This window comes from Seriola lalandi, unplaced genomic scaffold (genome assembly GCF_002814215.2).
Source record: "Seriola lalandi dorsalis isolate HSWRI2012SDOR001 ecotype SW California unplaced genomic scaffold, Sedor1 jcf7180002054079, whole genome shotgun sequence".
Taxonomy (NCBI): Eukaryota; Metazoa; Chordata; class Actinopteri; order Carangiformes; family Carangidae; genus Seriola; species Seriola lalandi.
The window spans coordinates 26,045-40,382 of record NW_019524632.1 but is presented as its reverse complement, the minus strand read 5'-3'; the positions used below and the strand labels follow the sequence as shown (position 1 = coordinate 40,382).

The window sequence follows — 14,338 nt, the reverse complement described above, 5'->3', positions numbered from 1 at the left end:
ACATGGAGAACATCTCTCACCGTGAATATAAATCCACAGGAAACCCCTCCTTCATGCTCTGACGTCCGGAGGCTGCCGAGTGCCAGTTCAGCCTTCAATCAAACATCTGCACAAATTAACACAATAAAGTGATAAAATAATCTGCTTCACTCACCATCTGGTCCATGAAGGAGACAAAACACCAGAAAGCGTCCACCTCGTTCTCCATCACGTAGAGGATCGGTGAGAGCAGGTCGCTCATCCCCTGAACGTAACCTGACCACAGAGATGATCAGGAAGCAGCTCGTTAATAATCATTTAAATACATTAATTACCACTTTAATATTGTTCCCAGGCTGAGTGTGAAAGTGGAACATGCTAAGTGTGCTAACAGAGGAACGGGATGTCTCACCCAGGTCGAAGTCGTACATGCAGTAGGTCATCAGGATGTCGTGGAGGAGAACCAGGCCGGGGTTGTCGATCCCCTCGTAGAACCTGTTTGTTCTGTCTGTTCTGTTCACGTCCTTCTCTAAAAACAGACAGAACCGACAGGTCAAAGGTCACAGCAGCAGCTAAGAGGAGAACGACGGCGGCGCCAGTTTGTTCCTCTCGTGTTTTAACAGAGCAAAAACAATTCAAGTAAAAACTGAGGCTCCGATAAGATCTGCTGTTCTTTCTGTTCGTCAGTTTACACTCAACACTCTGGTGCTAAAGAAAAGGTTCCTGTTCTCACTGTTTTCATGAACAAAATATAAATAGAGATAAAGTCTGACCGATCAAACTCCTGTAGTCTCTGAGTCTGGAGTTCCTCCTCTCCTGCTCCTCACTCACTGATTTCCACTGCAGCTTCATCCTGAAGTATTCATCACTGTCACACAGGAGGAGAAAAAAACATCATCATCATCATCATCATCATCATCATCATCATCACCACACACTCTCAGAACATTACCACACCTCACTACCATGATAAACATAAGATATTCCTCTTTGGGGATCAATAAAGGTTCATCTTGTCTAATCTGTCACCTCCTTTAGGTCCATGATGAAAACTGACTTGTATCAGAGCTTTTCTTGGTTTTACTTTCCCACTTTCTCTTTCTCTTGAGGTTCCTCTTTACAAATGATTTTATTGTTTCATCTGTTTTCCTTCTTCTTTTCTCTCTCTCTTCTCTTCTGCTTGATTCTATTGCTGCTATTCGATCCTATTTCACTGCTGCCTTGGTAACAGATTTTGAAAAGTACTCGATAAAGATTATTTTATTATTTCCTGATGAATCTAAAGCTGCAAATAAATCATTTTGATTTTTGATTAATCTGCTGATCGTTTTCCCGATCGAACGGTTTATTCCTGTCTCTTATACACATCTTCGTACGTCTTGTTTCTCTGCAGAGCTTTCCTCTCCTCCAGCGTGCTGTCCCATGGAAAATACCCCAGCAGAAACTTCCAGGCCTCTTTCCTCACAGCGTGACAGAGTCCCTGCAGAGTCACAGAGATGAGGTCACATGATGATGTCAGCATGTTGTGTCACACAGAGCGTTCACTACACCGTGTTTAGGTCAGATTCATTTATTAGTCTGAGTTTTAATGGACAACCTGCTGATCTTTGCTGCTGCAGGGAGAAAGGAGGAAAGAGAGTGACTGATAATCTCTCTCTCTCTGCTGAGTTTATCAATGAAAAGAGTCCGTCTGTTCCAACACAAATAAACATGAGACAAGAGGGATAATAAAAGCCACATGCCCCTTTGAAGATGACTTGTTTGAGGTGACGGATCTTGATCATCCTCCCCTCTGGATCCTGGTATTTGGTCCAGTCCTCTGCAGACAGAGGCTCCCTCCTCGTCACCTGAGGCCTCGCCCCCAGGTCGATCTGACGGGACAAAGTTTCCCTGTTACTGCTTCATAACGCTAACACCGCTAACTCTGCTAACACAGCTAACTCCACTAACACTGCTTCATAACTAACACCGCTAACTCTGCTAACTCTGCTAACACAGCTATCTCTGCTAACACAGCTAACTCCACTAACACTGCTTCATAACGCTAACACCGCTAACTCCAATAACACAGCTTCACAATGCTAACTCTGCTAACAGTGCTAACAGACAAGGACACAGAGCCAACGAGGTTCAAAACTGTGTTGGTCTGAAACAATGTCATTTCATCACAACTTTTCTTCTCGACTGGTGAGTAAACAGCTGTTACTCGGTGTCAGTTTGGACGTGTGGTCGGTGCGACTGTGACCCTCCTCTCACCCTGGTGATGACCTCGAAGCCCGGCTCCTCCTGCTGGTTGATCTCCAGTCCCGGGATGACTTCACCCAGCAGGTCGGCCACCTCCTCTGGGGGGCGCTGGTGCTGCTCCTCCGTCCCCCGGAAAGCATCAAATATGTAGTTGGTGACTTTGGAGAAGCTGCCCAGCGTGGTCACATATGGGTCTTTTCTGAACTTCTGCTGGAGACAGAAAGAAAGAGAAAGTTTTACCCGTCTAAAGTTTTTATTATCAAAAGAAACGGAAACTGGACGGATGGTTTTTGTCTTCGAAGACTTCAGTTTCTCACATGAACGAGGCCGAAGTTGTTGTCGTCCAGAAGGTTCTCGAAGGACTGGGACAGAGCTTTGTTCGGTGTGCTGACCAACAGACATGTTTCATCATCTGGAGCCCTGCAAACACAAAACACACAGACACACCTCAGAATATTTACAGGTAAACACCAGGAGCCGGGTCATGTGGCCTTCACACATCATTTCATACAGACAGTTTATACACTGAGATGCTTCAAACAGTCGATGTTCAGGAGGCGGATCTACTGTCAACTACAACTGTTTCAATATATATAAAAATTAAAAAATAAAATTCAGCATTTAAAAGAAGGTAGGAACAATCGTCCTTTTCCCTGATCTCATCGTGAGTGACGTCTTACAGAAGACGACATCACTACCGTTCACTTAATCCAGACGAGTTCATTAAGAACGAGCTTGATAAGAACTTTAATAACAGTTATCTACAGCGAGATAGACGAGCGCGCTGCCAAGATCCAACACGGCGTTTGCTTCAGACGTGTCCCGACTGTGGCTCAGCTCCAACATCGCACTCACTCTGTTGTATGGAAATCATGTGAATTAGCATTTAAATGACACATGAGAAGAGCAGCAGGAAATCTGCTAGAGACAGAAACATTACTGTTCTAATACGTACAAAACAATACGTACAAAACAATACGTACAAAACAATACGTACAAAACAATACGTACAAAACAATACGTACAAAACAATACGTACAAAACAATACATACAAAACAATATATATAAAACAATACGTACAAAACAATACGTACAAAACAATACGTACAACACATACATTACTTTTACTGTGAGGGAAAGTAAAAGGATGTTAACATTGTTCACAGGAGGAAATCAGTGAAGAGCAGAGAGGTCTGCCCCTGTTGTTGTTGTTTGTTGTTGTTGTTGTGCGTTGTTGTTGTTGTGTGTGTGTCGTGTGTTGTCGTGGTTGTGTTGTGGTTGTCGTGTGTGTTGTTGTTGTGTGTGTGTGTTGTTGTTGTTGTTGTCGTGTGTGTGTTGTGTGTTGTCGTGGTTGTGTTGTTGTCGTGTGTGTGTTGTATTGTGGTTGTGTGTGTTGTTGTTGTTGTTGTTGTTGTCGTGTGTGTGTTGTGTGTTGTCGTGGTTGTGTTGTGGTTGTCGTGTGTGTTGTGTGTTGTTGTTGTGTGTTGTTGTTGTGTGTGTATTGTATTGTGGTTGTGTGTATTGTTGTTGTTGTTGTGTAATTGTTGTTGTGTGTTGTTGTTGTGTGTGTGTTGTATTGTGGTTGTGTGTGTGTTGTTGTTGTTGTTGTGTAATTGTTGTGTGTGTTGTTGTTGTTGTGTGTGTGTGTTGTTGTTGTTGTGTTGATGCAGGTACTTACTCGCTAAGCAGAGCGAATCTCCTCAGGCTGTCCAGGAACTCTCTGCTGCCTCCCTGATGGAAGTGCAGAGCAGAGAGGGGGGAGGAGTCCTTCAGTTTAAAGAGCAGGAAGCTCCACCCTTCCTCCTTCACTGTGATGGACCTGAGGTCACTGACACTGAAGGTGAACGCCCACCTGCTCCTCTCGTGGCTGTGGTTCAGAGAGCCTGACAGACCAGGGAACAGGAAACAGGAATCAATATTTATTTGATACTTACCACTGATCTGAGATCAGCACCTTGTTCTGTCTGTCAGAAACCACACACATTCTGAGCCCATCGGTGTCAGGACAGTTGGACCGTAGTGGATCAGTATCAGCTAAAATAAAACTCCGATCCCGTCCCTCCTGAGTGTTTGACTCATCAGTGCCTGTGACTCTGATGTTGATGAAAACACTGACTCCCTGATCTCTGACTGTCAGGATCAGAGCTGAGAGTAAAAACCTTCAGGAAGCAGCTTCTCCTCTGACGTCGGCAGCTCAGATCAGCTGATTTATGTTCATTCAGAACAAAATGAAACCGTTTTCAGTTTGAGTCTGAACTCATCCACAGATGATTTATGAGGAAAGAAGCTTCACTCTGTTTTTCTGTAGCTCAACATCCCCTCTTCTCTAATAAACCATCAGCTGATCTCAGGTCAGTTTCAGGAGTCACATTCTCCAGTTAAACTTTGATTCATCTCAGATCAATAGTTTCAACTTCAGGATCTGGATCAAGTGGCTGCTGAAGAATAAAACTGAAAGACTCAGTGTCTGCAGCTGTTGTTTAATATACAGTTGGTAAATTTAAGTTTCAGACTCTGTGTCTCCAGATTATCAATATTTAAAGATTTGATGAACCTTGATGTGAATAAAAACCTGGTGTAAATCGTGTCAATACTTTGGTATTTTCCAGTTAAACATGTGACACAGAAACACTTTCATTTCCTCCAACATCCAAAACAGATTTCTAACACTTTCACTGTGAAGATCTTTACACCAGAACATCCAAGTATTATATGAAGAAACAGAGAAAATAAAGTGAATTAGTGCTGATAGTGTATTGACCTCAGGGTGGGCTGGAGCCATTTCTTTAGTGGATCATGCCGTTAAATATTTAAAGTAAAGTGAACTCACCCTCTCCATTTGTGCAGGGTCTCCTCTTGAAGGACACGGCGTTGACCATGTCCCACTCGGTCTCGTAGCTCTGCTGAGTCTCTAACAGCTGGTGAGACCTGTCCCCTGGACACTGAGCCCACTCCATGACTGAACTGGAGTCCTGACGAAGCACAGAGTGAACAGCTGTTCAGACCTGGTATTAGCACGTGTCTCAGGTGATCTTATGGACAGCTCTATCTACAGGTGTGACCTCAGAGTCACTTTTTAATGTTGTGTATTAACTGGATTGTCTTCAGCTCCTCTGCTTGTTGTGTATAAACGTGTCACAGCATCACCTGATATTATTTATCACACTGGACAGACACAGCTGAGAGGTGAGAGGGACAGGTGTATTTAGGGGCTCTGACTGTCTTAAACAGTCAGACTTCAGATAAACGTCTAAATTCATCCAGTGAAACAAAGCAGTTTAGTTCTATCTATCGTAAGGCGGACTGTGCTGCAATGAATTCTGGGTAAATTAAGAGTTTTTAATAAAAAGATTTAAAAATTACACATCCAATCACTGAGCTCTGTTTACCTCAGCAGAACATGTTTGTCTTTAGGAAGAATTCAACAGTTAAAGAAAATTTTACTTTGAAAATTCAGTGAAGAGTGAAACAATAAAAATCAAAATCTGATTTGGTCTAAAAACTGTTTCTCTTCTCTCTCCATAACAACGTTAGAAAACCACAAATTATGATCCATGTTTTCCTGTTTGTTGTTGTTGAGTGCTGCTGGTCAGCGCAGGTTTCACTGATTGTTACCATGGTAACATTGGTCTTAGACCCGAGTTAGTCTGGGGGTGTGTCTGATGTTTGTGTCTGTCAGCAGATGGCGCTGCAGCTGTGACACAGAACACGGAGGAGATGAACATGTAGTGAGAGGAAGTTAAACAGAAGCATCAGAGACCTGGAGCTGGTTCACTCTGACGAACTCAGGTGAGTCACTGCAGGTGTGTGATCTGTAAACAAGTGCTGACTCATGAGAACAGACTGACTGACGGTGTTTCAGTGACACAGCAACACACACAGCACACCCAGACAAACCTTTCCAGCACACAGCATGTTGGAGGGGTCGACAGTGTCCTCCAAAGGTCTGTACTCCACAAAGATCTCCCCATCCTGACGGTGTGGACAGAGACGTAGTCAACAAGTTACTTCACACACAGGAACTACATGATGCCAGAGAACTGTTTTACCAAGAAACTACTTATGACAAGTCAATAACACCCACACTGAGCTGAAACATTCATTCAATTAACAGAAAATTAACAGTGAATGATTTTGATAATTAGATGTAAAAATTCTCAGGTTCCAGCTTCTCAAATTCCAATTTTTATTTCCTGTTTCTATCACAAGGTTTTGAGCTGTTGTTTGAATAAAATGACAAACAAATGAACCAATAATGAAATTAGTTGTTAGCTGCATTAATGAACACAACGAGGTGACAGAACATCTAGTACCAACAGGACTCTGACCTTGTCAACAATCCGAAGTGACCCTGAGACGAGTAGATCCTGCTCGATGCCGTCCTCATCGCTGCTGCTGTGAATGAAGACGCCTTCGTGTTCAAATACAACCTGTGTGACAGACGTTACATGAAGCTCAGTCACAGAACTAAACATCTGATTCTGTGGAAGATCAATCCTCTGTAACGTTTGTAAAATTCAGATCTAGATTTCTCCATCCTCAGACTCTTCAAATAGCTGAACTTTTACCTTTGGAGAGACTAACTTTGGAAAAACATCACCACTGTATTTTTTAGGACCTATGGTTCCCACTATTTTTTCTAGAAATGACCAATAATAAACCTGGACAGTTTCTGGTACTGAACCACTGTGGATATACAGTCTGTTCATAAATTAAGGACATATGATGTTGCTGTTAGCTACAACTCAATCACTGTTGTTGTTGTTGTTGTGTTTCTTTACTGAGGTCTTCTTCAGTGTGTATATGTGTGTATATGTATCTCTATATGGGTATGTATGTATGTGTAAAATTGTATATATATAAAATTTTTGTGTGTGTTTCGTTTTGTATGCCGGGATGGAGGGAAGAGATGAGGAGTATGAAGATGTTCAGTGTACTCTTGTGCTTTGGGTCCATCTGTTGGTGATAGCTGATTATTGTGAAATAAAAAGAGATGGAATAAAATATACATATCTGGATCATATGACAGTTAATCAATACACAGTCCAATGTGCCAAAGTAGGGGAGCGTTCCTCTGGAGCCTCAGTGTTCATGTTAAATAATGACCTGTCACCGGGCCCTGCAGTCATTAATCCACTGAGCTTCTGCAGCTGGACCCAGTACCCAGCATGCAATGGTGCTGACTCAACAGGAGGCCAAACTTCTGCACATGCCACTTTACTGTTGAACTTTTTTCTATTTTAATAAGTGAATGAACTTCATCTCCTCAGGTTTAACAGAGGCTGATCCACTGGCTTGATTAGCCGTTTCGTCTGAATACCATGACCATCAGTGTGTAACTGGCTCCACCAGTCTCACCAGCAGTCACCAGTTAGCAACTGACTGGTCTGACAAACCATGATAAAGTCTGTCAACAGCCAAAACAGGTTGTACTGTCTGCTGCAACATTAACTGCGTTTACTTAGCAGGTACACACAAATAACGCATGAATCTGCTCACTGCTACTTTTGTATTAAAATATAAACTAACTGAAAGAGACAACAATATGGACAAATAGAGCTGGTAATTAAGTTTTTTATATTGTTTCACTTTGTACAAATTTAGCACAGACTGTTCTAGTTGGGAGGAAACAGCAGTGTAAACAACCGAGAGGAGCAGACTTGGGTGAGGTCCATGTGATTATCTCACGGCACAGACCCGAGTCTGGAACCTGCTGACGGACCCGCGCACGGTGGTGACGGCGGTGACTTGCAAAAAGCGTTGCGCGGACGTTTCTGTCGCTTCTGTCCAGTCACTGCTGGAGAAACTCGGTGTGACGGTTCAAAAGTTTACCGTCGCCTCGGCGGCCCGCTCTGCCGACAACCGTCAGCTCGCTCCGGTAACATCATGCTAATGTTGACGTTAGCCGTTAGCACCTCAGCGGCAGCCAAGGGGGGCAGACCGTGCGTTCAAACACAAAGTATACAGATGTTTCTGACGGCGGTAGCAGCTGGCGGCGGACAGTGGCCCCTCCGTGTCCTCACCCTGTCGCTGTAGCCTCGGTTAGCATAGCGGCTAACAACGGCGGGCTCACTGACCTGCGGTGTAGGTGTGTGTGGTGTGAACACGGAGCTGTGACCGGTAAACGCTGAGCCGGAGCCGGTAACCGTGCCGGTTGGACGCAGACAACGAATAAAACAGACAGAGAGTGTGTCAGACTTGGTTAAAGCGGTTCTTACCTTCTGAACAGTCTCCTCCGCCATGTCGTCTGCCCTGTCTCCTGATGACGTCAGCAGCTCACGTGCCTGTCAACGTCCAAAACAAAACGGACAAGTCAGCTTCCGGTGTTCCAGTTAAACTGGTGGCCATGTTCTCTGGTGATCTTTGCTTACGTTTTAGCCGCAGTCGCAGATTCGTCATATCCACAAAAATTCTGCTTTTCAAAACTTACACTAAAAATTACAGAACGATAGAAATACATTGTAATTCTTGGCGTAAAATGGAAAGGAGAGAAAATGAAAAAAATGTACTTTAGTATTTAGTTACTCTGCACGACTTTCCGCTATAAAATAAATGAATTTAAAAGAAAAATCTCTGCTTTTTGACAGTAACACAGAACATACAGTGACAAATCCCTCACCAGTCAAGCAGCATAGTGTTCCCAACAGTTTGATTACATCTCAGACTGATTCTTTGTTTTGAAACATGCTGCTGTTGGTTCCCAGAGATTCAGAAACAAACCAGCTCTCCTGTTCTGGGACACTAACTTGTCATTTTCTCTATGATGTACGTGCTTTATTTTATCAGGAAGTCACATTGAGATCAAGCTGCCATTTACAAGTGACCTGTGACCCAAAAAATAAATAAATATTAATAGTAGAAATACAAATTGTCAGCAATTTAAATATACATTCAGCTATGTAGTCATACAAACAAGTGGACGTGTTTATATGTTAGTATAAGTAACTGTCTGCATTTTTTTTATTGACAATCTTTATAACAGTCAAAAAGGCACAAATCACACTGAGGAAAAATGCAGAAACAATAGAAACAACTGAGCAACATAGGTCAGAAGAAAGAAAATGAATAAATACATATATATATATATATATTTTAATATTATTTAATTTAAATAGGCATCAAATACATATGTGGCTTTTAATAAACGACATTTATGTGGACTGTAAAAATCATGGGTTTTCAGTGTGTATATATATATATATATATATATATATATGTAACTGTAACTGGTCTCCTTATATGGGTTTCTTCCAGTCTCGTAAAGTCTCGGGTTGTCTCGCGGTAGTTGACTAAGGGAATACGCGAAGAAGAAGCAGTCGGTGAGCTGACTATCAGGGCGGACCGGGTTCAAACCAACAGTTGTTTTAAACGGTAAAATGGACGTCGGGTCCACGTTTCGGTGAGTTCACGGTCCGCAGGCCGCTGCTGACTTCACTACAACATGGACGTAAACACGGTTAGTCGATCTCCCAGAGAGGAGGGGGAGCTCGAAGACGGAGAGATCTGCGATGATGAAACCGAGGAGAGTGTGCCATTCCGGCGGGGGGATGGTAACAGGCCGGGCGGCCGCGGGGCTCCTCCACCACGGACACGAAAACCCCACCAACACCCGCCAAACATGCTGCCACACATGGGCCACCAGCCGCCAGATTTCCGCATCCTGATGCCATACAACCTCGGACCTCATGGACACGGGCCTTTCCCCCCGGGCCACAGGCAGCAGTGCGGGCCGAGCGGGCCCGACCGGCCTCCCTCTCCTCTGCCGCTACCTCTGCCGCCGCCGCCGGGTCACGGTCCACACGGGGAGCCCAGCCCGCGGTCCAGCTTCTGGGAGCGGAGCCACGGCGCCCTGGGCAGGTTCAGGCACCGGTCCATGTCGAACTGTGGCCGCGGGGCCTGGAACCGAGGCAACAGACCTCCCCCTGGTCGTTACGGGCCCGGAGAGAGTCACAGCAACAGGACTGACTCTCCCTCGAGGAAACGTATCCTTCCCAGGTCTCTAACTGTTTTATCCGAGTGTAAGCAGCCGTCAGGGGACAGTGATTACAGTCCACCAGAGGTCTGTGGGGGGTTGACAGGCCACACATGAACCTGGACTGGTGGGTCAGACCAGCACCAGCCACAGAGTGTAGACTAGCCTGACTCCAGGCTCATGGTTGGGTTCTGATAATACAATAATCACTGCTTAGATAATCGATTAATTAATGACACTGATGTCAGCTTCTGATCAGTATGTCCAGATGTGAAAAGTCTGCGTTCAGTGGTTTTTGATCCTGAGCCGGTCTGATGTGACCTGGATGGGAAAGCTGTGAAATCTTATAATAATGAATATCTATAATAATCTCAGAATGAATGTTTCATGAGTCTGAAGCAGTTTCAAACAGAGTCAGATTTTTAATGAAGTCCAGGTCTCAGTGTAAATGTGGTTTGAAAACTGCTCTGTTGTTGGAGAAAACAGTGAACGCACCATTGATTCACTTTAATAAACAGAATGAAGCTTTGCTGAATGTGAAACAGTGTCAGTGTCTGAGCTGTAGCTGATGTGTGAGGCTCATTATCACTGATGAATCACACACTGACTTCAGCCTCGTCATCATGAATCAAACAGATAAGGTGGGAAACACCAGCTCGTCTTCATCATACAGATGATCAGCACATTAAGTGATGATGAAAATAAACATTTTATCTGACACTGATCAGGTGAATTTAACCCCCATTGTCCCTGTGTGTTAATCTGTCAGGATAACCCTTTAAAGGGCCCGTTGTCCGTGTTAGATCACATGTAGGTCACACTGTGCGGCTGGACCTGTTAAAGCTGCTGTTGCTAAGGAAACGAAACCTAAAGTCGATGACGGTAACAGCTGAGTTAAACCAACTTCCTGTCTGTCGGCAGCGCGGTGGATCACAGCACAGAACAAGTTGAATAGATGCTTTCTGTCTTTTTATGGAGGAGAAATTATTGGATAATCTGTTATTTTCTTTAAACCTACAGAGAGAAGTGAAAACTGTCACTTCCTTATTAAACAATAGTGTTTATAAGCCGCTCCGCTGCAAATATTTCAATTCACATATTTTGTGACAAATAATTTTCTGACATTTTACAGAATAAAAATAAAATGTGATCCATTAATTAATAAGATAATTGGTCAGATGATGCTAATCGTTATTTGAAGCCAGGTTTGAACAATTAATGGAAATATTATGGAAATCACAACGTGACCAGGTGAAATATCCAAATCACAGGAGTTGCGTTTTTTAGATGAAGGTAAAATGTGTCACAACAACAACAACAACAACAACAACAACAGACCATCACTGAAGCGTCATGGAGCTGCAGATTCTCCGGTCTCTAGATATTTTCCACAGGGGAACATGTTTGTTTGGTACCAGATCCAACAACAATCACATCATCATCATCATTTTACTTCCTTCACGCCGGCGACGGTCAGAGCGGCGGCCATTTTGTTTTCAGGTTGTCTGTATGTCCGTCTCCTCGTGGACACGATATCTCAGTAACTCCTTCACGGAACTAAACGTTCACTAGGATTCGGAGCTGAGATAATTAGATTTTGGGGGTCAAAGGTCACAGTGACCTCACAAAACAGTTTTGGCCTTGTGAACACCATACCTCCACAACACCTGGAGGGAATCCTTCAGATTTGGCACAAACGTTCACTTGGACTCAAAAACAAACTAATTAGATTTTGGTGGTCAAAGGTCAAAGGTCAGTGTGACCTGACAAAACACTTTAACCATCAGTCAAACCTTCACAGCATCTCTGACCAACTTTCACACACATGTTTATGTTTTCTGTGACTCTGGATAAACAGGAAGTGATTCTATTTATATTTTTTAGTGAAAATGAAATGAAATGAAAAAACGACGCTCCAGCTAAGATCATGACTGACTTTGTGTTCATCATCGAGCTCTATGTGCAGCTGTTTCTCTTCCTTAACCCGGCCTCAGAGAAGCTTCTGGGCCGGACTCAGACCAGGAAAGCGGCTCACAGTGTTTCCAAACCTGAGAACAGTGTTGACGAGTCCTTCGAGGACTTGCTGTCCAAGTATAAACAGATTCAGCTGGAGCTGGAGTGCATCCGTAAAGAGGAGACCATGGCCCTGGAGCCCAAAGCCTCCCCCGTCAGAGAGGACACCCCAGACAACGCTGCCAGTATTACAGAGGCCAGACCGGCGCCAGAGGCGGCTCACAGTCCGGCGGGACCCGAGGATCCATCGGAGCTGGAGAAGGCCGAGAGGAAAGTGTTCCAGGCGTTCAACATCAAACCTCTGCGTCAGAAACTGCCCACTCCCGTCAATCTGGACGAGCTGAAGAGGAAGTTGGCGGGGCAGGACGGAGAAGGCGGAGCTGTCAAAGAGGGTGAGTGTTTGTTCCTGTGGCGTTGTGACGCTGGAGTCACAGGTGTTGAAGCTCAGTGACGGGTTAGCGCTCAGAGGTTTGAGCTCAGGTGTGGTGTGTTTACAGGTGAAGGAGAAGAGAAGATGGACGATGGAGGAGAGACGGAGCAGAAGCCGGAGGTGGAGGTGGAGGAGAAGACGTGTTTGTGCTGCAGCGAGGACACGGACAGAGACGAGAAGGACAAACCTAAAAAGACGTGTTCGTGTCGCAGAGAGTCGTCGGCCTCCAGCGAGGACTCCCTCATCTCTCCTGACAAGGTGGGGCCGGGACCGCCGGTGTGTTCAGTGACCTCTGTAAGAGTCTGTATGTTTAAACGTTGTGTGGCTGTGTGTCCAGCAGCCGGCGGTGAAGGTGGAGGAGGAGGAGCTGTCGGAGCTGCAGCTGCGTCTCCTCGCTCTGCAGTCGGCCAGTAAGAAGTGGCAGCAGAAGGAGCAGCAGGTGATGAAGAAGAGTAAAGACCGACTCACCAGAGCCGCCCAGGAGAAGAGCTCCGCCCCCGCAGCCGCTCCCCCCGGCAGGCAGAGGGTCACCACCAGGTCCGCCTCCTCCGCCACAGCTGCTGCTGCTGCTGCAGAGAGGAACAGAACCAGGTCCAAACCTCTGGAGAGGGACAGAGACAGGACCAAGGCTGGACCCAGACCTCCAGACAGAGACAGAGAGAGACTCCCAGAGAGAGACAGACCAAAACAGAGTCCGAAACCTGGTCCCAAGTCTCTGCTGGAGAGAGGCAGGGCTGCAGGGAAACCCCACCCCAACAAGAAGATGATCAGTCCAGGTGAGAGGATCAGAACGGGTCAGACTGAGCCGGTCTTCACCTGCAGTCTCTAATCAGTGTCTCCTCTGCTCTCAGGCTCAGCCGCCAAGCAGGCGTTCAGGAAGCAGCAGCTGAGGACGTGGAAGCTGCAGCAGCAGAGGGAGCAGGAGGAGAAACGCCGCCAGGACGAGGAGGAGCGGCGAAAACGAGAGGACGAGATCCGGCGAATCCGAGACCTGTCCAACCAGGACGAGCAGTACAACCGCTTCATGAAGCTGGTGGGAGGGAAGATGAGGACGCGCAGTAAAGTGAGAGGCTCGTGTGTGTGTGTGTGTGTGTGTGTGTGTGTGTGTGTGTGTGTGTGTGTGTGTCTCATTGACTGATCAGTTTATTATCAATTCATCTTAATCAATTTGTGCTTTGATCAATAAGAAAATGATGAAAAACAAAGTGACAGTTTGACATCTGTCCTTCAGTCCAGAGACCGTGAACACAGGAAGTCCACAGGTAAACAAGGCCTGGACGCCTCAGGGAACCTCTACCAGTACGACAACTACGACGAGGTGGCGATGGACACGGACAGTGAGACCAGTTCACCAGGTGAGGAGACAGAGCTCCGCCCTCCTTCACCTGTTCAGTCTTTATGTGACAGTTGCAGTTAAACTGCACATTTCCATGATCTCACACCCAGAAATACACGAACCAGTCTCCTCACACATGATCCTCAACAGAACAGAACCAGGTCCAAACTGACAGTGACCATGTGACCTCTGTCTGTTTTCAGTCCCGTCTCCAACACACAACCCGTTCAGCGCCGACGACCCGGGATGTTTCCCTCAGGTGTCACTGTACATGACGGACTCTGCTCAGTTCAGACTGGTACGTGTGTGTGTGTGTGTGTGTGTGTGTGTGTGTGTGTGTGTGTGTGTGTGTGTGTGTGTGTG

General features: G+C 45.4%; 2 protein-coding genes across 2 annotated transcripts in view; one reads left to right on the top strand and one right to left on the bottom strand.

Moving 5' to 3' along the window:
• The window catches only part of tbc1d15 (TBC1 domain family, member 15), an 11,624-nt gene extending 3,089 nt beyond the window's left edge, over positions 1-8,535 (bottom strand). The window contains exons 1-12 of the mRNA XM_087173192.1: positions 8,443-8,535; positions 6,553-6,654; positions 6,122-6,196; positions 5,055-5,196; positions 3,903-4,107; positions 2,541-2,643; positions 2,236-2,430; positions 1,722-1,850; positions 1,356-1,459; positions 753-847; positions 392-508; positions 121-255 (exon numbers count right to left, since the gene is read on the bottom strand). Coding sequence (XP_087029318.1) covers positions 121-255; positions 392-508; positions 753-847; positions 1,356-1,459; positions 1,722-1,850; positions 2,236-2,430; positions 2,541-2,643; positions 3,903-4,107; positions 5,055-5,196; positions 6,122-6,196; positions 6,553-6,654; positions 8,443-8,466 — 1,426 coding nt within the window. The 5' untranslated portion in view covers positions 8,467-8,535. The remainder of the gene's footprint in view (positions 1-120; positions 256-391; positions 509-752; positions 848-1,355; positions 1,460-1,721; positions 1,851-2,235; positions 2,431-2,540; positions 2,644-3,902; positions 4,108-5,054; positions 5,197-6,121; positions 6,197-6,552; positions 6,655-8,442) is intronic.
• A 972-nt stretch (positions 8,536-9,507) lies between these two features.
• zfc3h1 (zinc finger C3H1-type containing) overlaps positions 9,508-14,338 on the top strand; it is a 17,920-nt gene continuing 13,089 nt past the window's right edge. The window contains exons 1-7 of the mRNA XM_087173191.1: positions 9,508-10,206; positions 12,191-12,601; positions 12,707-12,897; positions 12,980-13,415; positions 13,491-13,702; positions 13,871-13,994; positions 14,179-14,273. Coding sequence (XP_087029317.1) covers positions 9,666-10,206; positions 12,191-12,601; positions 12,707-12,897; positions 12,980-13,415; positions 13,491-13,702; positions 13,871-13,994; positions 14,179-14,273 — 2,010 coding nt within the window. The 5' untranslated portion in view covers positions 9,508-9,665. The remainder of the gene's footprint in view (positions 10,207-12,190; positions 12,602-12,706; positions 12,898-12,979; positions 13,416-13,490; positions 13,703-13,870; positions 13,995-14,178; positions 14,274-14,338) is intronic.